The sequence below is a fragment of the Sprattus sprattus genome (genome assembly GCF_963457725.1).
Source record: "Sprattus sprattus genome assembly, chromosome: 18".
Lineage (NCBI taxonomy): Eukaryota > Metazoa > Chordata > Actinopteri > Clupeiformes > Clupeidae > Sprattus > Sprattus sprattus.
In genome coordinates this window covers 28399861-28424848 of record NC_137916.1, presented here as the reverse complement: position 1 = coordinate 28424848, position 24988 = coordinate 28399861, and the positions used below count along the sequence as shown (strand labels likewise).

The window sequence follows — 24988 nt, the reverse complement described above, 5'->3', positions numbered from 1 at the left end:
CAAAATGGTTTGTATATAACTTAAGATCAATATGAGACTGTATTGGATCAGTAGTACATCACCCTAGCCTTATGCTGTTTCGATAGACCACCCCTCATCTCACTCTATTCCATTCATACTCTATTATTCCTACTGTTGATGCTTGATATATTCTCTATTTATAGCAAAATGGTTTGTATATAATTTAAGATCAATATGAGACTATATTGGATCAGTAGTATATCACCCCCAGCCTTATGCTGTTTCTCTAGACTACCCCTCCTATTGTGTGCCTGGCCCTCATCTAATTTCAACAACATTAGTTAAGCGGCAAAGTCACAGTGATTGAGATCTATATGCCTGTACAGTAAGAGTGAGAATTGAATCATCATGAAGATTACACATGAAGGAGATCAGAAACAATGTTTGCCAAATACCAAACCGCCAAAGCGCTAGAAAATTGGAATCAGCAACTAGCTTACTTAGTAATTCCAGTCAATCCTCAAGGCTCTTCAAGATCGCAAGAGTTGTGTTCTGATTTTGCACATCAAACAGATGTCTTCTATACTGAGAAGAGACAGAGCAGGTTCACTTTGGCTTGCCCTCAATGCAGTCCTAGATAGACAGTATGCTATATGGGTATCACATTCAACCACCGCTATAGAATACTAATGACTGTGAATACCTCTTGTGCTCTATACGAGTCAAAACCTCCTGCATGGGTGGGTGGATGGATGTTACATGGAGCCATATTGCAAGTGATTTCACAACATGGACACCTGGAATCAAGTTATCAACAATGGAGCGTGAGGACTTAATGACACCCTATAGTTAACAAAGCACAGCAGAAGACAGATGCACATTCATCATCGTTAAATAACAAATACCAATGATTCTTTAACGAGGTGGTGAAGAAATCAGAATATTGAGGAAACTAGTCATGTGAGTGACAATAACCTGATAGAGAGAGAGAGAGAGAGGGAGAGAGAGGGAGAAGAAAACTGGACGTCCCCTGTGACTGCCTTCGATGATTGTGTATTATGTTAATGAGAACAGGGTGCACACCTGAGTAAGCCTGTCCCATCTCAGGAAGGGAGAGCGATAATCTCTCATTTTCCTTGTCAGAATTTGTGTCAGCCCTGAAGTTTAGGGTCAAAAGAAGATGAAGAAGAAAAAGAAGAGGGAGATGAGAAACTCAGTTACTTTATCATCATACTGTTATCATTTTCAGATGACCTTCATGACCCTATTCCTTCCCCGCTAATGTGACTCTTTCGGCTCCGACATTTTCCACTTAGGTTTCGGGGCGAATCCCTTCTAATGCTCCATGCTTTGCACCCTAGGTTTGAGATTAATTTCCTGTGTGATCGGGATGACAGAATAGCCTTCCACTTCAACCCACGCTTCGCAGAGTCTGACATCGTCTGCAACTCCTTCATGGCGAACCACTGGGGACAGGAGGAGAGATGCACCAACTTTCCTTTCGGAGCTGAGGAGCCTTTCCAGGTGACTGTGGCCCACACACGGGCTAACTGAAAATATTCTTCTGGATTAGTCTAAATTGTTTTAGATAACATCTTGCATTTTGGTAACTCATAAATAGCTGTTGCCTTTTTAATTTCTGAACTTGTGCAACAACAATACATGCACGTGTGTGTGTCTATGGGTGTGTGCGTGCGTGTGTGCTTGTGTGTGTGTCTATGTCTGTCTGTGTGTGTGTGTTAGTGTGTGTGTGTGTGTGTGTGTGTGCGTGTGTGTATGCGTGTTAGTGTGTGTATGCGTGTGTGTGTGTGTGTCTATGTGTGTGTCTATGTGTGTTTGTGTGTGTGTGTGTGTGTGTGTGTGTGTGTGTGTATGTGTGTGTGTGTGTGTTTGCAGGTTTACTATATAGGAGCAATATAAAATCAATTTCCTGCTAGGAAGGCCAACAGCCATAGGCGTGACAGCATGGCTAACACCAGCACTCATTTTTTTCATCTTTACAGATTGAGATTTACTCAGACAATGAAAGTTTCCACGTTTACATTGACGAGACGAAGATCATGCAGTACAAACACCGCGTGGAAGACCTGAAGACAATCACAAAGGTGCAGGTGGCGAATGACGTCAACATCTCCTCGCTAGAGATCACCAAGAAGCACTTCTACTGAGGTGTGGGCGTCTCTAACATGGATGCCTTCTGGATGCACGTTAGCAGCAGTATGCTTTTGTTTGTTTGTAGTGGATTAGTCCTTGTCCCTCATCGTGTGTTTTAATCCTTCAACCTTGGTGGAGATCTGGAATTCAAACTTTGCCAGGAAAAATGTTAACCCCCTTGATTTGGATATAGCTTATCTGAATGTCATGTTTAGGGGAACCAAATCTGAAAAATAAATGAGAGAATTGACAGTAACTGAGCTTTATTGGCTGACTTCTTCATGAATTCTTGATGCTTAATGGATTTCACTTCCATTTTCATCAGCGGCAGGTTCGTGGCGATGGGGACCATATATGTCAAAAGTCAAATGTATGAATAATTCATTCAAACTTGCATGCGTATGAAAGTATCGGACATTAATGTACAACTTTGCATTAATTTAAGAGGTCGGAGAGGGAAGAATTAATTGAATGCAAACCCTGTCCTGGCACTCCACAACCATAGGCACCAGCAATAAATGGATGTATGGGTGTAGGATAAATGTCCTCATTAGGATTCGGAACATTTCAGTGAACATTCCAAAATGAATCCCTACCCTTGGATACCTGCAGGGCAACATCTGGTGCACTTTTCATTCAGATTAGAGGCATTGAAATGAGTTTATCCACCCAGAATTACTGACAGGATTTCTCCTTTGATCACTGGTTTAAGCTATCTGGAGTCAACAACACAATCCCTGCGCAGAGAATGTGTCATTGAGAATTTATTTCTCTATGCAGTTTTTTTTTTCCACTAAGGAGTTGACTGATAATACATTTCATTGCACTCCACGCTTGTATTTGATAGAATCGTGTGTGTGATGTTTATATGAACTGCTTCGACAGCAGGCTAAACATAGTTAAACATAGAGGGCTAAAAGGCTTTTACCTCCTTTTTTTATTAAGAAGACATGAACTGCTACTTGCCTCCACCCTTTTCTGTCGCCTGCATTCGATTGGTACCTTACCAAAACACTGTAATTTGCTCGCGCCGTGATGAAAACAGATCAAGCCGCGCTCCACACACTCTCACAAGTGCCCTGGCGCGCAAGTGGCATACCTCTCCGCTCCAGATATAACCAGGCATACAGTCGCCTCTACGGGGATTCATTCCAAGACAGAAAAGGCATGGAGGTTCAGAAACGTAGATGTCAGTTCACCAAGCGTGATAATGTGAACTGAAAAGTGGAAGGCTGGATTGCTTGTCTACGTCAAATCCTTTATAGTGGCACTTGACGTCTTTTTCCAGAGATTATCATGAAAACAGGTAAGGATTGTCCTTCTGCCTGTCATTTGGGTGCTGTGTGTTTGGACTCATCGAAAGCACGTTTTAAGTAACTGGTTGTTTGATAAGATTTGTTGCTGAGCACATTTACTGATGGTTTGTAGCGGACTAACAGCTATTTAAACATTTCAGTTAGTGATGTCCTGCGCAATATCTGCCACCTGTTTATATGCATAGCGCTTCTCTCCACCACATTCATTTCCGTGTTCATAGATTAATGATGTGTTAACTTATTGGAGCTGGTTAGTTCTGGCCCATTTGTTGTCATTTTAGAGCTTTTTTTTGTATTGCGTTTACAGCATAGTGCTACTGGTTGACAGGCAGAAAACATAGCATTCACTTGTTAAATGGATGGCATGACAGACTATATAATTCGGTTTTAAACCGATATAACGAAATACTTTTACGCACTTAGTCAATAGCAGTTAATGCAGCTCAGTATTGTTTTAGTAGAGAACCATTTTTGTGGGGATAACCAGAGAGCCAAGTTCGTTTTTGAGCGGTAAAATGAACTGCCGTTACATACCCTTTGATGCTGATGGAGCTCTTTCATTCACAGCAACGAACTGACGGAACTAAACTGATTGCTTTGAGAAGCCTAATGGGAACCACCTGAAATTCGATGCGGAGGAGCTCCCACTCTGCGTCCGAGTTCCGGGACTCGTCGCCGGGATGTGCGGTGAACAGGTTATGCAGATAGAGTGCTCTACATCAGAACACCTCATCCTGCCATGCCCCAGGGGAATAAAATGAATTTCTCAGCAGAAAATCGGAAAGCCGGGCAACTCTTTAACCTACAGAATGAATCCTTCAACGAAGCAGGCGACATTGACAATAGCATATTTTCTCATGGGAGCGGCGAGCTGGAGACCCATTTCTTGTTGACCATCCACGAGCCCACCACCATCGCTCTCACCATCATGTACATCCTGTCCTTCATGGTGGGATTCGTGGGCAACGTCATGGCCATCCGCGTGCTGACCGGGCGCAGGAGCACGCGTCTGTCGGGGGTGAGCGCCACCAGGAGTCTCCTGATCAACCTGGCCGTGTGCGACCTGATGGTGGTGCTCATATGCATGCCCATCACTCTGGGCCACAAGATCTACACGGCGTGGGTGTACGGGGACTTCCTGTGCCGCGCGGTGCCGTTCACGCAGGCCGTGTCGGTGTCGGCCAGCGTGCTGAGCCTGACCGTGATCAGCGTGAACCGCTATTACAGCGTGCACAACCCGCTCAACGCCCGCTCGTTCTTCACCCGGAGGAAGATCGTCTGGACCATCGTGGTGGTGTGGGTGTTATCCTCGGCCATCTGTTCGCCCCTCATCTTCATGAACAGGCGCGACGAGATCCCGCTCATCGGGGACATCGTGCTGCCCATATGCCGGGAGAGCTGGACCCAGGCCAGGCACAAGCAGGTTTACAACGTGCTCCTCTTCGTCTCGCTCTACTGCATACCGGTGACCTTCAACCTGGTCATCAGCTTCCTCACGGGGAAGAAGCTCTGGAAGGCCTCCCACAACTTCGACACCTTCGACCCCCAGAGCCAGGCGGTGCACTCCTCGCGCCTGAAGATGCGCAAGAAGATCGCCAAGATGGTGGTGGCCCTGGTGCTGCTCTTCGCCGTCGCCTGGCTGCCCTTGTACCTGACGGACATCTGGATCGACCACGTGCAGCACCCCCCGCACTGGGTCCTGCAGCTGAGGCCGTTCGCCCAGTGGCTGGGCCTGACCAACTCCAGCCTGAACCCCATATGCTACTGCTTCATCGGCGACCTCTACCGCTCGGCCAAAGTCATCAAGACCAAATACCACCAGAGGCTCATATCGCTGCTCAGTTCCTCGTCCGCCGGCAGCAGCAGCAGCATACCCAGGATGTTCTCCTTCAGACGGCAGAAGTCGCACCAGCGTCCCGGGGGGGTGAACCAGTCATCCGAGGACACCTTCTCAGAGTGGTGCTCTCACACCAGTGTGGATGAGAACCCCAGTCGGATGGTATCGCTTCAGAGTCTTTCGGAAAGGACAGGGTCAAGGAGCACCTCTGATTTAACAGACCTGTAGGACTTAACCCCCCTTTAAAACCCTGCAGGCTCCAAGGCGCTTGGGGCAGGTTGTTGCATGAAATTTGGGCTTGTGATGAAGTGGTCCTGGGGCGGAGATATAGTGGAGGTGCCCGACCTTAAAACCAGTGTGTGACGATTCTCGTTTAGTTGACGTAGAGTTTTCAGTGTTTGTGCTTTATGGACCGTGGAAAAATGAATGTGGAAAGTGGAATATTGTTCCAAAACAAACCCACTCGCAGTGTTGAGAATGTACTTTGTTAATTCTGGCTCAATGTATGGACACAGTTTAATTGAATGTGAAATCAAAGGCTTGCAACAAGTAGGAAAATATTGGATTCATCAACAGGACATCAGCAGCTGTGTCTTGTCTAGTGTCCACATCATATTAACCATATGGGATACATGGATAAAAGAAAATACATCAGTAAATATTCAATGTCAAATATACTAAAATTTTGTCTATGAAGAACTTAATGATGTACTTCCATGTCAGCTGTTTACGTCATGCACTTAAGTCTTAGTCTTAAGACGGATTCGGGATACTTTGTTGTAGTGTAGTAGATGCCTTGTGTTGGTGCAGATTTGTATCCTAGACATCTTCTCTGACTGTGAGCGGTCTGTGTTTCCTGTAGAAGGTCAGTGTGTGTGTGTGTGTGTGTGTGTGTGTGTGTGTGTGTGTGTGTGTGTGTGTGCATGTACAGCCATTAAGATGCTGCTAACCAGGGCTCGGGGCCAGCTTCAGGCGAAACAGAGGGGTAATGTGAGTTATGGTCTGGCTGGATTAAAGCGAATTGTTCCATGTTGAGCTAAAAATGAGTCCTGCAGCAATATCTGCAAAGCCTTGGGAGTGACATCGAGATTGACAATACAATGCATTATTTAACATTTAGTGCACAAACTCTGAGCTGGACAACAGATGTGAAGTGAAAGCTTCCACTTGCAGACAAAACGGGGTTCACATTAATAAATGTGTTTAATATGGGCTTGGGTGACTGTTGACGTCAGGCTTCATATTTCTAAGACTAAAGAATGAGCTTCTGGACTCAAGCCACTTAACCAAACCAGTTCCCCACAAGGAATAATTCAGTACATTTCGCAAAAAGTCAAGTGAATATTCCATGTCTACAGTGTTGATATGAATAAAACATAGCCATCCAAACAGTGTTGATTCAATATTTTTGTGTGGTGTTTTTACATCAGCACTGTTTTTTATCTCAAGCCAGCCTCTCTGCTAATCTTGATGTAAAGTCTATTTCCAATGGCTTAAGGCAGAGTCAAATTCATGAAAGCTGGATGCGTACATAGGACAAGGGATGGGAAAACCAGCCCTTTTTAATAACTTGAGAAAAAATATGCTGATGCTGTTTTATTGACAGATAAGAAAAAGGCTTACAGTATATATAAAAAATATAAATATAATGCCAGGGAAATAACAGATAACCAATGGATTGGCACAAAGCCTTTTGCTTTGTGCACCTATTCAGATTCACATCTGTATTTACAGAAGACCATGAGAAACCCAGTAATTGGTCATCACTAAGCCGCTCCCCTCCTCCCTTTTATATGACTTCCTTGATTGGGCCGCCGTTAACGTGGCCTCACATTTGGCACTAATGCAATTTAGTCTCTAAGAGCTGTAAGCTGTAAGAGCTGTGTTATGAAATGCCAACTGCAATAGGAGGCATCTCGTCACTTTATAGAGGTTCTCAGGAGGGCATGTAAAAGGCATAGAGTACAACAGCGCCCGTTTTCACTGTAGTGAGATAGTATACTATCATTCATAGGTAACGGTGTTTATAAGGAATGAAGAAGCTCTATTTCTACACTGTTTACACACTGTCACACATAATAAGAACGCAACAGGAATGCAAAATACAGGAGACAGGTATGCATCTACTGTATAATATTGAATTACATTTTGTTTATTTGTATAGTGCCAATAACAATTGAAATTCTCTCAAGGCACTTTACAGAACCCAGAGCCTAAACACTAAAGCAACGGTGGCAAGGAAAAACTTTAAACAGGTAAAAAACCTGGAGCAGAACACAGCTCATAAGGGGGGGGTCCATCTGCTATGGGGGGGGGGGGGGTCCATCTGCTATGGGGGGGGGGGCAGACGGAAAGGGAGGAGGAGATGAGAGAATAGGAAGCAAGCAGATCAAACCATACATGCATCAGGATAAAACAGGATATACTAGCATACATACAAGATGGAAAGAGACAGCATCGAAAGGATTGGACAGCTTGGTGGGTGTGCGGTATGCTCATAACTTTACTTTTATAAGGATAAGTAGAACTTTGAAGCACAAAACAGTGTCAATGATGCCATTCATTCATATTATGGGTAAAAAGTCTGACGAGCAATATGTATATGAGCTGTATCACATGCAGAGTAGAAATTATGCATAGCAGTTTTGGAGGGAATAGGCAGCTATAAAAAGAGGCTTTCTGCAAGTGGATGAGTGGATCAGGTGGAATCAGCATACCACAAACTATCCAGGGTAAGAGGTGATGATGGGTGTGAGGTAACCTCCTCAGGAGTACGAATTGGATATAAACCCAGGGTTAGGGTAAGGGAAGATACTGGCATACAACAAGCAATATGACCACTTCATCAATCTCAACAACCTATTTTGATATAACTAAAAAAATAACTGATATATATATATAACTGATATCAACCAATCTGATATAAATAAAGAGAGATTGCCTGGCATGGTGTTTGGGAATATTGTTTGCAGGATAGGATTCACTAAAGAGGACCGTTTTTAAGATAGACTTATCTTATCTTATCTAAAGATGTAAACGATGGAGATAGGAGGATTATTCCACAGGAGGGGGGGCTTGATAGCAAAAGGCTCTACTGTAGAGGCTCTACTCTACTCTATTGTGCTTTTTTTTTTTTTTTTGGCTTTTTTTTATGCCTTTAATTGATAGGTTAGTGAAGAGTGGGACAGGAAATGAGAGGGAGAAGAGGTGGGGAGTGGACTGGAGGAATGACAACGGACCGGACTCGAACCCGTGTCCTCCGTGGGCGTCAAGCCCAAATGTGGCCGAGGCTACTGTGTGAGCTACAGTGCCCCCCCTATTGTGCTTTTTGATACTTTTGGAATATCAAGACCTGCTCTCTGGAACCAGATGGGTCTTGGCAGTGATGTAGTGGTCCCTGGAGAAGTGGGTATACTCTTTTTTTTGCAATTTTTTTAAGCAGCCCATACAGCAAAGGATAAACGCCCTGTTTTGAGAAGTGGGTATACGCAATGCGGACTGAAAAATAAGTGGGTATACTCCGTATATCTGGGTATACCCTGGACTACACCAATGGGTATTGGTGGGCAGGAGGGCACAAATAAATCCTTGAGGTAATTTGGAACTAGGCCACTCAGAGCTTTGTGTGTTGGAAGGCGTTGACGTTTGACAGGGAGTCAGAGCAGAGAGGCCAACACGGTTGAGATGTGTTCATGTTTTTCAATTATAGTAAGTGTGTGAGCAGCAGCATTTTGTATCAGTTGTCGGCTCAGTGAGTTGTTGGACAGGACAGGAGAGCACTGCAGTAGTCTAGTCGCGAGGTGCTAAACGTGTGGATTTGTTTTTTTTTAAGTCTCCCTGGTGTCCTTCCTTTCCTTTCCCAAAATCAGTGAATGCTCTATTCAGTCTTTCCGTCAGTTTCGAAGAGGAATGTGACCAACCACATGGTGGAGTAATTCAAATGTATACGCTGCATGCATAATGCAACAGAGGCAGCATACCTGGTCAGCCATATTACTGTGCACAATACATTTATTTATTTATTTATTTATTTCCCTCTCATTTCAGCTTCACTGTCGGGTTACTCTGAATTCCCTTGTCCTGGCACACAGCATAAAATGGATGATGTAGTCAAGCGTTTCAAAGCCTATATGTGTTCAAAAAAGGTTTCTTTCATTTCTTGTAATCAAATTCCTTGTGGAATATAATTAGCTTGTTAGCTTTATAATTATGATTTTCTTTTCACTTGTTTTGTTTAAGGTTTTTTTTTGAGCTGCTTCCCAAATCATGTTTTTTCAATTCAATGTGTTCACACATATTTTAAGAACATTCTAGAACGTGGTAGAACTGGCACTGAGCCATTCCGTCGGTTTCATCTGTTCAGAACATTCATCGCCTATAATTAGCATGGCGGGGAAGATCACTGCAATCATGTGTCTTCTACTGCTTTTGTCTCACATTACCATCAGCTTAGTATGATACACACAATACCAGACTGTATATTCACTTCATATTTGCAATTTAACTTCCAACCATGGAGAATATCATATGCAGTACTGAGGAACTCACTCGCAGCCTGCAACCCTCATCAGTATGTGTCAAAACATGCTGAAAGAAAATATGAAATAACATGGCATTTGCCATCTGGTGAATAATGACTACAAGGAAACAATTTCCGGATTGCCATTTTGTTTTTGCAAGGCAGTCTTAAGTTATAAAGGACAATATATAAACGTGAAGCTTATGATATCAGTAGCTTCCACAAAAGTATAAGTATAACAGTGGTTCTTGTGCCACACAGGACAGAAGTCTGTCCTCCGTCTCTCCTCCACCTTTCCTCCATCTCTCCTCTATCTCTCCTCCGTTTTCCCTCTAATAATTTCAGTACTCATCACATTGTGTCCTTTGAAGGGCTGATGTTATTAAAGGTATTTTGTATGTTTCAAAACAGGTTATAATTACTTTGCCATAATAATTACTCGGCTTCATACAACCAGCTGCAAGCAATGTTTTGGTTTGGGTTTTAGTGAATGGGCACCTGCTGGTTTGCACAAAGCATCTTTGTTAGTGTGCAGTGTGTAATAACCATGCTTCACCAAATCAATTCCTATAATTAACACTTCTCCATGTGATCATGCCTTTCTAGTCTCTCTATGTATCAAGAAAATCGAACCAGCCAGACAGTCTATTGTGAACTTTCTCCTTTAATGCTCCTTTTTTTTCCTCCTGAATTTGAACTGCTGTCCCTAGATTGTTGTTTTGACATTCTCTCTGCCATGGCTCCAGGTTACATGCTGTTGGGCAAGTAACACAGAGAGCGATTGCAATCAAACTTTTGAGGAAATGGTCTTTCCAAGAACACACTGTTCACTGGAGAGAAGCAGAAGGCATTTCCTTAATGTTTTGGCATGCCTAAATAAGAGCCATGCTTGGATAGCTCCACCAGACACTACAGCCAATCACCAAAAGAGCAATTTCACACTTCCAGCCCGCAAATACAATTATATTTCCAAATTCAATCTTCAGTTACTTTTGATTGAATCATCCAATTGTCCTGGATGTACAAACCTGACCGTGGTTATTGTACATAAGGCAAACGATTGCTATGGCTACAAAATGAGCACTATGTAGTGATCGAGACGATTTATTCTGCAGATTCCTACAGGAGTAGGCTACCTAGTTGTGTCGACACAAGAGAGAAACACCACCCGTCAGGCCTTAGGAACTTGTAGGGAGCTATTTTGGGCCAATATGTTCTCTAAGGCTTAACGTCAGCTTCTGATTGGTTCTGATTGGCACCCTGATTTGAAATCTCACCGGAGACGGTGGTATATGAGGCAGGTAAGTGGCTCAGTGGGGGGGTGGAGAGATGCTGTGTGTTGGCAGGCGGTTGGGATCTCCGTGGAGACCGGACGAGCCCTCTGTCATGGCCAAGTGGTGGTGATGACAGCATAATCATGCCCCACGCCCACTTGGCTCTCCCAGTGCTATTTCCCCCTTTCCAGTCCAATGACTGTTGTCATCACACCCTGAGATCGATTCATTCACGTTCGCAGGCAAGCGATCCGGGACGAGATGAGGAACCATCAGACATCTGAGTATTCATTCCAGGGGTTGGATGGGTTTTTCGAAAGGATTTTGCTAGTTTGTTTGAACCTTTTCTGCTTTTTGGCATTTTTCAAATTCAAACGCCACAATGATTTGACCCACCACACATGAATGACACACCACACAAACAGCACACCAACACCAGGTAACAACTGGGATAATAACACTTATTGATCTGGTGGTTGGTGAGTGTTCAAGCAATGCATCTATGGATCACTGACGATCAGGATGAGAACAGTGCAGGGCCCCTTACTCCCTCCCTCCCTCTGGATCAGATGGACTCCTTTTAGCCTTCGGATCCCTGTGTGTCGCGGTGCTAATCCTCCACAGGCTCTCGACAAACCTTGTGTTAACTTAGGAATCGATGATAAATTGGGAAAAACTGAAGACACCACGCAGAATGGGATAGCACTGAGGGCTCGCTCGCTATGAACACACAGAAAAACGTGAACAGAATTTTAATCAATTCCTTGGGTATCTTTCTGTTATTTCCCTCTGGTCGAGTTTAAAAATGCCAAGTACAGAAACCAGGGTGAAGGTCTTTGGAAAAACTGGCTGTACTGTGGAATGCAACCTCGCTGATCTTTAATGACTCACATGAAATGTGCTTGGTGTTACAGATTTTGTTTGTGAGGATGGTAAGAGATGGTATGAGACTTTTGTTTAAACCTCAAGCCTCAATTTAAACTCCAGATGCAACGCTTTATTAATGTAAACACAATATTTTACATTATAACTATTGCATATTAATATATAACTATATCATTTGACTCATCTTCTCTCTCTCAACAATTGCTACTTCTGAGGACAATGACGTATTGTGTCATTTAACCCACTGCACTAAGAGGCTATAGATCATATCCAACTTCTCTCTTACAAGGCAACACATTTCGACGCCCAAACAGTAGCTGATATATATTGTCATTCATCATATGTTGTCAACATGGAGATTAAAGGGCAATGGTGGTGTTGCAGAAACAAGGCCTAATTTAGGGCAATAGAGACACCATGGATTGTAATAAATCTCAGTCTTGACGAGTGCTTTCTCTTGTACAGTGAATTGCTTTTCAATCCGATCTTTTAACTTTCATTAGCTTCGATACCGTGTATTTAAATTGTTACAGGAATCAGTTTCATGTTATGTTTGAGCACCGAACAAATTCAAATGACAGTTTCAGACTGCAAATCATTTCTTCTGCAACACCTTGCTCTCCCTCAGTGCTAAGCCAGTCCAACAGCAGTGGGATCTGTATCACCCATTAATGACACCCTGAGAGCTGTGTGTGTGTGTGTGTGTGTGTGTGTGTGTGTGTGTGTGTGTGTGTGTGTGTGTGTGTGTGTGTGTGTGTGTGTGTGTGTGTGTGTGTGTGTGTCTGTGTCTGTGTGTGTGTGTGTGTGTGTGTGTGTGTGTGTGTGTGTGTGTGTGTGTGTGTGTGTGTGTGTGTCTGTGTCTCTGTGTGTGTGTGTGTGTGTGTGTGTGTGTGTGTGTGTGTGTGTGTGTGTGTGTGTGTGTGTGTGTGTGTGTGTGTGTGTGTGTGTGTGTGTGTGTGTGTTAACCCTGAGAGCTCGTTTGAGGGACTCTCTTAGTAAGTCTTTCAATACAGCAATGCTATAATTATCTCTCTTAAGAGGGGCTGGGTGAGAGTATGGGCTCATGGAACAAATTAACCAAAGTAAACAGTTACTAAACACTTCAGACACACGCTTAACACATGTCCTCTGTTTTGACTAGGCTCTTTGATGCAGGGATAAGACGAGACAGAATGATCAAAGCGTATACTTGAAGGCCCTAAAGCTATCCGACGTATTTATTACAGAATATAGACACATCCGCTTATAGCGCCTACCAAACCACACCAGCATTAGCTCTCCAATTCCCGTCAAATATTCCAAGTCAGCTAAAAAAAAATACTGGAGTATAAAAGAGACTTTCCAGTCATAAGGTGAAGGTGTGGCGATGGAAAGGCCGGTCCTCCATCCAGCAGAACAGTCTCAACAATGACAGGACGTCTATCACCCAGATGCTGCCGCAGACCGGAGACCCCCCTGCCCGGACACATCTGCACCAACGCTGGGTAATTTTCCCGGGATTGAGACATGCCAGCTGGCCAGAACACCCTCTAGCTGCGGGGCTAAGGTCACAAACATCAGACAGCGCTGTGGGGGAAATTGCAGGGGACCTTAATTTCCTGCACTCATCGACATGGTCCATTTCCTCACATTTTTTTTAGAGATTGGAAAATAGTCCACGACACAGGTGACAAGCTAGCAAAGATGAAAGACATTCAACCGAATTGGAGCCCGCACCATATAGACAGCCAACACACAAACACTGTGACAGTGTGACAATATCTATAAATGTTGACAACGTTTATTATTGGAACTGCTGTGTACATGCACTTATAATGACAATGTACACGATATGGATTTAGACATAGCTGCAGTGCCTCCAACCACTACCAGTGCCAGAGACAGTGGGGCAATGAATGTATGAGTGTGAATCTGTTGCAGCTATAGCCTTTTAGAACAGACCAGTTAACAGCCCAACATGAAAATCTGGCTGTTCACGTTCTGGAGTGGATTAGGATTTATCAAACTCACATAATCTGTTTTAAACCATCTGCTTATGCAACACCATTGCAAAGTTTATCGCACACAGAGCACATGGAAACATTTTCAGATGGGTTGAATTGAAGTGGCCGAGACCTCCTGTGTTCATAATCTCCAGGTCTCTCCAAGTAAGTTATTCTTTGTGAAAACACTAACAGGATTCTCCAGCTGAAGATAGCATTTGCTTTTTTCCCATGCTGCCTCCTTGCCGGGTGTAATTCAATCAGAGCGAGGCTTGTGAGGCGACTCAACAATTTCCTGTCAGTGTAGCACAGCGTGCTAGTGGCTGAAGTGTATACCATGCAGAAAAGGGCACGGCCCGATCTCGTTCCGTCGTCATTTAAGTTGTGTTCTTGTCAGTTCTTGTCAGTGCTTATGTCCCGGATAATTTAAAATTATATGGGAACATAATCCAAGAGACGTGTTCTTTTTTTTCAACAAACCTTTAGTGTTTTTCATTTTTTGAGCACTGCAAAGAGGGCAAGATGGGCCAAGGCTTCTCAGATATCCAGGACCAATACTTATTCAATTAAAGTAGCTAAGGCATGCATCATTTTGCTGTTTAACTGCATTAATTTGCTCTGTGCAATTGCTTTACCCAATATGCCCTAGAGCTAATCAGTTAAGATCTTGACACTTGGTATTACTCTAGACTTTTAATATAAAGTGACAGGATCAGGGCAAAAAAACAATGCTGTCTTTACTTGAGCCAAAATCCCACGGTAACATTACTGACTCCCATTCTGTTGTGTTGCAAGCCACAAAAAGGAAGGAAAAGCAAACTGTGAAAATCCCACACATTCTGCTTTAGATGAAACTTGAATGATATTACAGTCCCAAAATGACTTTCAGAGCCCCATCACGTACAATCAGCCAGCTCATATTTCTGATGTGTTGCCAAATATATGGTAAGTGGTCTGTTTTCAAGACAAAGGTGTTTGGGAGAATGTAGCTGCCAATCATAGTAAGAAAAGAATACATTTAGAACCTGTCTGCTGATGGAGTCAATCTGATCCCAGGTTTGCAAATTAAGGTGCTGGCACTTTCCAAGATAATAGCTTTTCTCTTACTGATGGCTCTGTTAAGTTATTCCCATGTTGTTTTGTTCTGCCATTGAGAAAACTGAAGCTAGGCAATTACAGGAGGTATTTTACCGCACTCGAACAAAGGTAGGTTGCAATTCAGGGAAAAATTATAATTCATTCCATTTCCATTAACACTACTGTCGTAATCAAAAATGAATTAATCAACACCAGCTTATTGTCATACAAACACAGTATTACATGGTAGTGGCCAATTATTTGGGCAATGCTGTATATTGTGCAAAGCTATCCTGGATATGAACATCATCCATTATTGTCATAAAAAAACATCATGCAGTCAGTACACTTAGAAGCAAAACTTTAATCTCAGGCTAATCTTAATAGCTCGATAAAGCTAAAAATCCCTCTGGCAAACACTGCATGTAGGCTATGTACCGTATACTTCTGGCAGTTTGGGATTTAGATCATCCATTTCATGGATGTGTTATCTGTATTCATGAGAATGTTCATTAAGAAGCTTGGCAAACATTAATTTCTTTCTATCTCTTCGAGCATCTCTCTGCCAAAGCAAATAGACTATTCAGCTGTTTCTTTTTTTTTTATTTATTAAACCTGAAATGCATTACACTCGTTAACAAATTTTACTTTTTAACACAGATTCCTAAATGTTTACATGGGTAAATGGACACCTAGAATCCCCAAAGGGGCAGACAGTCACCCCGTGAACCAGGACAACTGAGGAGTGGATCATGCAGTAGGAGTTTCAACATGCAGGGATGTCTTGAAAGCACAGCACGTTCTGTTATAACGTTTGCCCCAGATAACATGCTGTTCAATCTCTGACCTTTTCAGCACGGCACCAACTACGACTACGGAACCAGAAATATAGTCAGGGCACTATATTCTGTTAGATTCCATACCAGTACTTTGAATATTATCTGTCAATGGTCAGTGGAATGGTCTTCACGTGCTAGTAGTATATCTACTGCTGCCATGGACGCATTTTTCGGGAACCTGGTGTTTGTCAGTGGAGAGTCAAAATAATAGTTGCCTTCCCCACTGCGGTGGGTCCAATCCTAGCGCTGGGTCGACGCACGGGCCACTACGGTCACTTGCGCTCTCTCCGGCCCCAATGACAACGAAGTCAGTGTATGCTGTATGTTTAGTCAGTTACTTTGTGACAACGCCAACTGATTAAATGTAACGTAAGTATTTCGCAGACACCTTTCTCCAAAGTAACTTGACACTGACATCCTGCATTGACCGGGAATCAAACCCGCATCAACTGCTTGGAAGGCAGCAACGCTTACCAATACTAAACTGGACACGAAGCACTATGGCGCGTGGACTATTTATTGACTCTTGACACGGATCCAAACCAAATCCGTGCCAATCTTATCGCCACAGAATTCGTACCAAGGGTCCAGAGGTTTTGGAGACCTGTTTAACCTGCCTATGCACCCATTCTGAGCCTGCATGCTCAAGACAGAGTGCGGTCATAGCATTGATACAGCGGATTGTGAAGGGAGTTTATCCCCGGAGCATTATACTCTTAAATGAATTTGGAAAACACTGGAGCATTGGTTCCATCTAGTGGCAAACATACAAACACGAAAGTAGCAGAATTTGGTTTAGAGGACACTTCTGATTCATCTATTGCAGGGGTGGGCAATTCCTTTCCCACATGAGATAGTGGGACTGTTGTCGAGGGCCAGACCAGTAGGCTTAGGTCTATTCAGCAGGAAAAACTGGGATGTTTTTGCAGTATTAAAGGTGTGCCCAGACGACCAATACACATGGCACACACAAGAGAGCAAGCTTGCAATGCAATAGTATAAGTATACAAATGAATAGTTTTATCATTTTTTTAATCGTTTTTCATTTGATTCCTAATTTATCATTGACCTCCGCGGGGGGGCCAAATGGCCCTGGGGCCGCACTTTGCCCAGGTCTGATCTATTGAGAGGATGCTGAATGTGTCCTACGTCTACACGCATGCGTTCACAAAAAATTCCCCAATATTTATGTGTATTACATTCCAAACCACGTCATTATATTTAGCTGTCATTGTGTGCGTGTGCAAAAGTTCGTCCACAGTTTGGATGATGACCTGCCTAGCTTTAAGTTGTGAAAGTGAATACAAATGGTGTCTTCTTCTTATTATCTTTATTGTGGTTACGTTTAGCTGTCTGCTCTTTTATTGTAAAGCCTGATATGGCAGTTTTGCTGTCAGTACAAGATATACTTGCAGTGCACACACACACACAGACACACACACATCCATTGAACCTTTAAAAAAAAAACATGCTTAATCTTTTATTAAACCATGTCACTTTAATGCCCAAACTGGGAATCAAAATATGTAACACACACAACTTCGATGCAATGCAAATGCAGGAACTGAGAAAACGATGAAAAATATATTACAAGGTATAATACCATGCCCACATTTTCTAACTGCCTGAAAATGTATTAAATAATACTGTAATAAATAAAGGACTGAACACTGTGACCTAAAACCAGTCCACTTAACAGTTGTTTTTACTATTCAGACCTGATGAAACCTATACATAACGATATCCCTTTTTGAACTAACACTATAGTTTACCCTGCAACTAAACATTGCATGCAACTAGGACTTGCTGCGACTGAAATAGATCCTTTAAGGACACACATTGTAATCTTTCATTTAGACGGAGGCATCAGAAAGGTCACAAATAAACACAAATAAACACATACGAATAGATCATAATCTCCAAGTTCTGTGGCACATAACTTTACCCAAAAATAACGTCAAGTTTTGTATTGTTACACAACCATATTCAAACACAGGCAATGACAGTACATAGGAGAGGTAAGAATCTTCAGTTTGCAGGGCCGGCTGCATGGACAAATGACTGGGAGGCATTTGAGATTTGCAATGGGGGGGGGGGGGGGGGGGGAGCTGGTGCAACGATTTCTAGTGTAGGGTGGGCAACTTAATTCAACATATTTAGATAATGTCCAAATCCTACTCGTCTACAATTTTCAAGCATTCTGAAACGACAAGGACCACAGAAATGCATCGTTTACTGCTGCTAGCTTGATACATACTCACTGCATACTCTATTGCAAATTATATTTTTTTCACGGCCTATGCTGCCAGTTATAGCCTGAACAAAACAAGGTTATCAAAGCAATGGCACAAAGGAGAAGAGATACATCCATAAATCGCTGATTTGTGTGCAAAACATGGTTTGGGTGAGCAGAACTTCTCCAGTAAAATGAGTTAGCCTTACAATGCTAAGATTGGTAGCATGTACGGTCATATGAATCAAACCTAGAAAAGGCTTTGGTCACTGAGGTTTCCTATAGACTACGCCCTCCTTAGAGAAATGGAACCAATTGGCTGATTGCCATGATGAGCCTGGCAATCAAAAATAGATTTTCTATTCATTGCACACTCAGAACGAACCTTCACAGAGAATTAAACGTGATGGGATAAAATCAGTTTTCTCCCACGCTGTCTACTGGGAATAGGCTGTAGGGTTTTGTGACTATAAGTCAATGAAATAAACAATAAGATAAATCGTTGTTGATTTCTTAGTTTGGGTTAAAACTCAAACGTCCCGTTTAATGACCTAGTTTTGTATTAGCATTATTATTGGACATTTTGACCGGCAAGTTTGTAATTTATCAAGTTTAACTAATTTTACCAGAGGGTGCAAAACCTGTATCTGAGGAGGCAGCGCCCACTTTGGCAACCCCCCTCCCCTCCTGACGCGACCCTGTTTGATGGACCATGGGAGAAGGATGTGCTTAGTCCACATGAAACCAAACGTCAAAAAGAACACAAAAAAAAAATGCATCGACAAGTCTCTGCATCCTAGCCATTGGCCAGATATAGTAATATTTTTAAAAACATACAGTATACATCATATATACTATACATCATTAAAATATTTCCCAAGGAGTTCCTAAACAATAGTCTTTTTTTTTCCGTAGACAAATATACTCAGACTTAGAAAAATACTATTTTCTTTTATGCTTTTTGCTGTGTAAACGTTACTTCCCTTGTCTTTAAAAAGGCACCGTTACAGCGTGGGTGCAACAGTGCAGTGTAAGCCAGAATCTACTTTTCCTCCAGAGCTGACCTGAGGCCTAGTTGGTCAGAGGAGGTAACGCATCTTTCCAGCCTCGTCCCTTCTTATCCAACGTATGCTATGTGGACTGTGGGCTCTGTGCTGACACCTCTCTTGACCCAAGCCCACCAAAGCATTGCAGGATCCATTTGAAGAAAAAAAAAACACAAGCCTGCCAAAAGAAATCAAACACATATGCACACATATTCTCAAGAGTCATGAACAGAAAATACAGTACTCCGTGCAAAGTGCATCAGGTTAATTCTACGATGGCAAAATGATCTTGAAGGAGTGCGGTACAATGGATAATGAAGTGCCCAGTTTCTAATTCTCAACTAAAAAAAATCTTTGTCCTGATCTTTCCATTGCAAGAAGAACCATTGCAATGCAAATAATGCTTTGCTGTTGCCCCTTGAAAGGACAAAATGTAAGCAGATATAAAACCAACTAGTATTCTGTGCTTAACATGGTTTCTCCGATGTCCTAAATCATAAGAAACTTCAGAAAGAAAGCAGTCTGCCTCCCTTTTCTATTAATTAAACAAACACTAAATCCTCATAACTGCACTGCACTGGTTGAGTAGGAAAGCACTGTAATCCCCTCTTCACCGAGTCCCTCAGGAGATCTGCATTTGTGGAAAGGACCGCAAGGCACACATGCTCCGTTCAAATCTGTGACATGCAGATGACTACGGCAAAAACAAACTCAGCCAGTTCAACGGTGCTCCTTCCAGACGGAAGAGAGGCTAAATCAAAGGAAACTGACGATAAAAAAAGTAGGAGGAGTGTCACGAACACAGAGGAAAAGAAGCTTGACAATCCTCCTCAGAAACATAAACAGAATTTCCTTTCGATGCCGATAGCCAGCAAAGCCTATCTGCCCCACTGCATGCTAAATAACATCACTGCTACGATGAATGCTTGTGCCATTTAACGAGAAAAATATGTACAAACTAAGATACAAAAAAAAAAAAACATGTAATCTATGCAAGGTAGCTGCATTTTTAACACATTCGCATAAACTAACAAATAGTCACATTCATACCTCCTCTTTTGTGAGAGGGGAGTTATATAAAATGAACCGAAATTAAAAAGAAACATTCGTAAATAAACATTTGTTTTATAAACTCGTTAGACTGACTGGTCATTTGCACATTTCCCTTTTTAAGAAGCTGTCCTAAATTCTCTGTGTGAGCAGCAATGACCCTTTCACTGTTTAGAATAAAATACTGTTGATATACAGTAGACATTTCTTCCTCCTTTAAAGAAAGTGCTTCAACTCTCTATATTTACTTATCAAAATTATACAAAAACTCTCTTACACTGTCAAACTGAGTTTGGCACGAAAAACCAAACCGTCGAAGAAACATTTGCCTGAACTGCTTTATCACCGTGTTTACCAATCCGGTCATTGAGATTATCGGGACCTATCAAAAATAATAAAATTGTTCTTTGAGCTATCCTCTTTTCAAACCCTTGTATTGCAAATTGAAATATCTGGATCACTAAGATGACGTGTGAAGACACAAATAAAAGCATCCCTCGTACAAAATCCCAGGGTTATTAGAAAACTTTTCAGTAAACTAACAATGGCATTAAAACAAAAAATATTGTATTCCCATACTCTTATCCTTCCACTGGAACGCACAGGAGCACTACTTCACTCATGTAAAAGTTTCTCAGGTTTGGCATATCCAAACAGTCTGAAGTCTGCCTCATAGAGCTTGTAGACCTCTCTCCGTGACTCGTGAGGAATGTTGGCAAACCAATCTTGCTCCCAACTGCTCACGGTTCGGTTCCGATGGCTCGGCGGGAACTGGACCACGTTGTCGACGCGCATGATTCTAAGCAAGTGCTCGGCGTCATCATCCAGGGTCTCCAGCTTCCCCACAAAGTCGTAGTTTATCTGGCAAGGGTGACAGAGGCGGTACATCTGTCTCCAGTGCTCGTTGAAGGGCGCCTCTTTCTCCGTGTTTGGGTCCAGGAGGTACCGGATGAAATTGGAGAAAGTGGGCTTGATGCCGGCAGCAAACGCGTCCACGACCGACGCCGGGGGGTCTGAGTAATTTCCGAAGCGCTTCAGCATGACCACGGCGAACCTCTTGTAGAACTCCTCGTTCTCCTGCTCGAACTTGTTCCGGTAGGCGGAGATGAGCCTGACGAAGGGGTCGCGGACGAACAGGAACTTGGTGTACTTCTTTAACTTGACCTTCATCAGGTGGCGTGAGAACTTGCCGTAGCGCTTCCAGAACTTGTTGAAGGTGAAGTGCAGGCTGCTGTTGTGGATGAGCTCCGTGGGAACGTCGAGCGGGTCCTGGTACGGAACGCCATCCACCAGCAGGCTCTCGCTCAGCACGATCATGATGCGCTTCCAGTTGGTGCACGCCACCTTGGGCACGTAGCAGTAGATGATCCCGTGCCGGTCGTCCACGATGAGATGGTCCAGCTCCTTGTTGGGTATGTCGTCAAACGTCCTGTTCTTGCCGGGGAAGTCCAACGTGCTGTTGGCGCTGCAGAGGTCGCGGACCATCCGTCTCCTCTCCTCTTGTCGCTGTTTCATATCCGGGTCGACCGGGGTCAGGTGGATCTTCCACTCCCGCCTGGGAACAAACTTCTCGTCCGACTTGGACTCGTTGGACTGGTTTTGAGCATCGCCGGCGAGGCGCTCCCCTCTCACCTGCTCGGTGGGGTCCGCAGTGCCAACCAGGAACTGGTTGACAAAGGCATCAATGTCCGACAGGAAAGAGGGCTCTTTGTCCGCGCCCGGCTTGGGTTTGGGATCGGGGTTACCCTCCGGGGGCTGTCGGGAGGTGTGAGGGCCAGATATGGTGGTGTGCAGGTAGAAGTGGGTCGCCCCCACATCGTCCCAGTAGATTATGATCAACAGGATCATGAACACGGAGCCCAGGATCAGAAAGATGCGAAACAGTCTTGATTTTCCCATTTTGACTGATTTCAACGGAGGGGAATCCATCCTCACCTCAGCTCCGTGTTACCAGGTCCCATACCAGTGGAAAGCATTACAACTTCTGGCTGGGGGGAGAGAGAGAGTGAGTAAGAGTGTGAGATAATACTATCAGTAACATCAGAGAGTACATGTCAGCATGGTCTGTCATGTCAACAGTTCAGTGACAGCTTTCCTTCACAGGGTTTTCAATAGTTATAATCTTGTAGGCAGTGTGGGTCAGTATATAAGGGGTAGACTTCAACTCAGTCTTCGTGAAAATATGCCATTATCTCACAATGCTGGTGTCTGCTGGATCATTATACAAATCTTCCACTCAGGATTACAGTGGTAAGGGCCAAGTAGTCTGCCTCACCAACCTCAAATTCTGTTGTTCTGTACAAAACAGCCAATTATCATCGTCCTTAAGCCTTAAAATCCCCATTTGGTGGCCTAAAAGTGACACTTCTGCATTTTCACATCTGGGGCTTTTTAAAAAAAAATAAAAAACAAACCCCACACACATGGAATGTAGCAGAGAAAAACACCAGACAGTCTCTTTAAACCAGTTGACATTAATAGGGAGATTTTTACGACCATGTACAAAAGATTTCAAGTTAAACATCTAAAGTAACATGGAGCTGTGAGTAAACCTGAAATTCACCCCATGACTTGACTGGTCTGGTCTAGGGCTGGCCATCACGGTAGCCTACTGAGTCAACTGTGTTCAACACTTCTTCAATCCTGAACTTACTGTGTGTTATAGGACATGTATTTGTAGTTGCATACGACATGCATTTTTCAGTATTTCACAACAAACTTATTATATGGCGTGTGGATTTCTGAAGTTGGTTTAACAAAACAGCAAGCAAGAAAAAAGACGTTACAGTAACAGACACAAATCCCAATGGAAAAAAAGTTCAGTGTGTGTTTCTCAGACTGCGGTATGGTACTTCACACCATGATGAGATGAAAACAAAAATAGTGGCTGGTTGTGAGACTATATTTATTCAGGGAACTCTCGCGTAGTATAGACACAGTTGGAAAACCTCTACTTTTTATACATTACAACCCCCACTTAATATATGCTACACCCACCTAAAACGAATCAATGTAAACATTGTTTTATATGTTTCCTACACACATAAGATTTTCCTCACTACGCAAACGAGGAAACTTGATTTAAAGACACTGGCTATTCTGTTCGAAAATAGCAGTGCCAGTGGTCAAATAAGTCTGCCCATTACTTCCGTTTCCTTCAACGATATTAAGCTAGGTCCTTCTTAAGCTTAGGTATTAACGCTACTCGGCCGCTGAAGATATAGTAGACTATCACATTTCCGCTAAGATTACACTACTAATTAATATTATTATAACTCGATAAGATACATGACTAGCCCGCTATAGCACTGTAGCCTAAACCTATTCATCATGTGCAGCAGCAACCTCTACATTCTACCGAGCCACACAATGTAGCTCTTTGACACCATCACCGCGGAGGGCAGTTGGCGAGAACGTTATCTAACGCGAACTCGTACAACACATCTCACTACCTGTATTTTAGCACTCTGTGCTACACTACAGTAACTACAGTTAGTTTCTTTAGTGGAAAGTGAAAATATTATCTGCTGGAACGAAAGCATATTCCGAATCACTGCCCCCTCCCCAGGTCCAGATAACGTTCACGGGCTGCTCAGAATCATCAGATAGGAGATTCGCCTCTATCTAGTATTGGATGGTAGTCTAGTTTGCGTGAAAAAACCTACCAACGACTTAGTCAAATATGGTCTATCAAAACATCCCTGAACGGTAGGCTCACCTCTCCACAGGACTTCTTTTGGGCTCTCCACCCCAGACGGCGTCAGCTGAGAAAGGATGTGCGAGCGGGGTATTTTGACACACCAAGCAGCCAAGTGGAGACCACAAGAACTCGCGAGATTTAACCCTCACTTCATATTACAGATCCTGGGTCAGCTATGAACCTTAACAAACAGAGAGTAGGGTAACAGAATTTGATCTGTAACGGGAACTGCATCGTGCGCAAGAATGTTTTTGCATGCTCGGGCAGGCTGTGTTAGACTTAAGGGGAAATTAAGTGCAATTAGACGAAAATTTAGTTTGTTCCAATTATACCGACAGGCAAACGTCTGTGAATGGAATGGAAACTATGCCTTTAAAGAAGATGATGTGCAGTCTATTCTAGGCTGTCTGCGTACATTTAAAGTGGTCGTGCTAGAGCACAAGTCGGCTTGTAAATTGATACGATGTTGAATTAAAAATTACATTATGATTTTGAATTACTCTAGGCTAGATTCAATATCAAATAAACATATAGCAGATTCTATATCTCACAATGCTGGTGGTATATAATACCTTGGATATATAATTTTCATTCACAGCACTCATACCAGTATTTTAAGCCTTAGGTTTGCCTAGTACTGGTAGTACTATGCAGTGTTTTAATCAAACCATACCTACTCTACCAACCGTTTTTTCCCCCAAAAGTTAATTGATCTGCAGGCAAAGGTCCAATGAGTGAGATGGCACTTTTCCTCCAGACTCTCTCATGGTTGCTTGACACGGCACACTAGGATTAGTGGCTCTAGGATTAGTCGTCGTTTTCATGAACTCAAGCACAATTCAAACATGCATTTAGTTCATTCAGTGCACGAGCTCTAAAACTCCCCAACATGCAAAAGATGCTTTCAGGCCAGTTCAGCCCCCCCACCCCCACCCCCACCCGCTGCTCTTGCCAGCCAGCATCATCATTGCGGAGTGCCTATTTGGGTCACGCTGAGCGGAGAGGCAGAGGCTGCACACCTGGAGCTCATGGTTGCCATGTGGGGTTAGGAGGAGACCTTCAGGTCAGATTAAGTTGTGTGTGTCACAGGCCCTGAGCCAGACTGGTGGGAAAAC

General features: G+C 43.2%; 3 protein-coding genes across 3 annotated transcripts in view; 2 read left to right on the top strand and 1 right to left on the bottom strand.

Annotated features, from left to right (window-relative positions):
* grifin (galectin-related inter-fiber protein) overlaps positions 1-2129 on the top strand; it is a gene marked incomplete at both ends in the record, with an annotated part of 42308 nt that extends 40179 nt beyond the window's left edge. Inside the window, 2 exons of the mRNA XM_080856279.1 lie at positions 1323-1485; positions 1965-2129. Of these exons, the coding sequence (XP_080712405.1) occupies positions 1323-1485; positions 1965-2129 (328 nt within the window). The remainder of the gene's footprint in view (positions 1-1322; positions 1486-1964) is intronic.
* A 2059-nt stretch (positions 2130-4188) lies between these two features.
* On the top strand, positions 4189-5496 carry LOC308379063 (QRFP-like peptide receptor; the record flags this gene model as incomplete). The annotated part of the gene is made up of 1 exon (XM_080856118.1): positions 4189-5496. One exon carries the CDS (start codon positions 4189-4191, stop codon positions 5494-5496), a length of 1308 nt encoding a protein of 435 aa, XP_080712244.1.
* A 14981-nt stretch (positions 5497-20477) lies between these two features.
* Positions 20478-23972, bottom strand: chst12a (carbohydrate (chondroitin 4) sulfotransferase 12a). The gene is made up of 2 exons (XM_080855934.1): positions 23892-23972; positions 20478-22161 (listed from the first exon to the last, which is right to left on the bottom strand). Exon 2 carries the CDS (start codon positions 22100-22102, stop codon positions 20789-20791), a length of 1314 nt encoding a protein of 437 aa, XP_080712060.1. The 5' UTR covers positions 22103-22161; positions 23892-23972; the 3' UTR covers positions 20478-20788.
* Between the last annotated feature and the right edge of the window lie 1016 nt (positions 23973-24988).

Bases quoted from the DNA above. Each gene is read 5' to 3' on its own strand.
- chst12a (XM_080855934.1), bottom strand. From the start codon at position 22,102: ATGGATTCCCCTCCGTTGAAATCAGTCAAAATGGGAAAATCAAGACTG.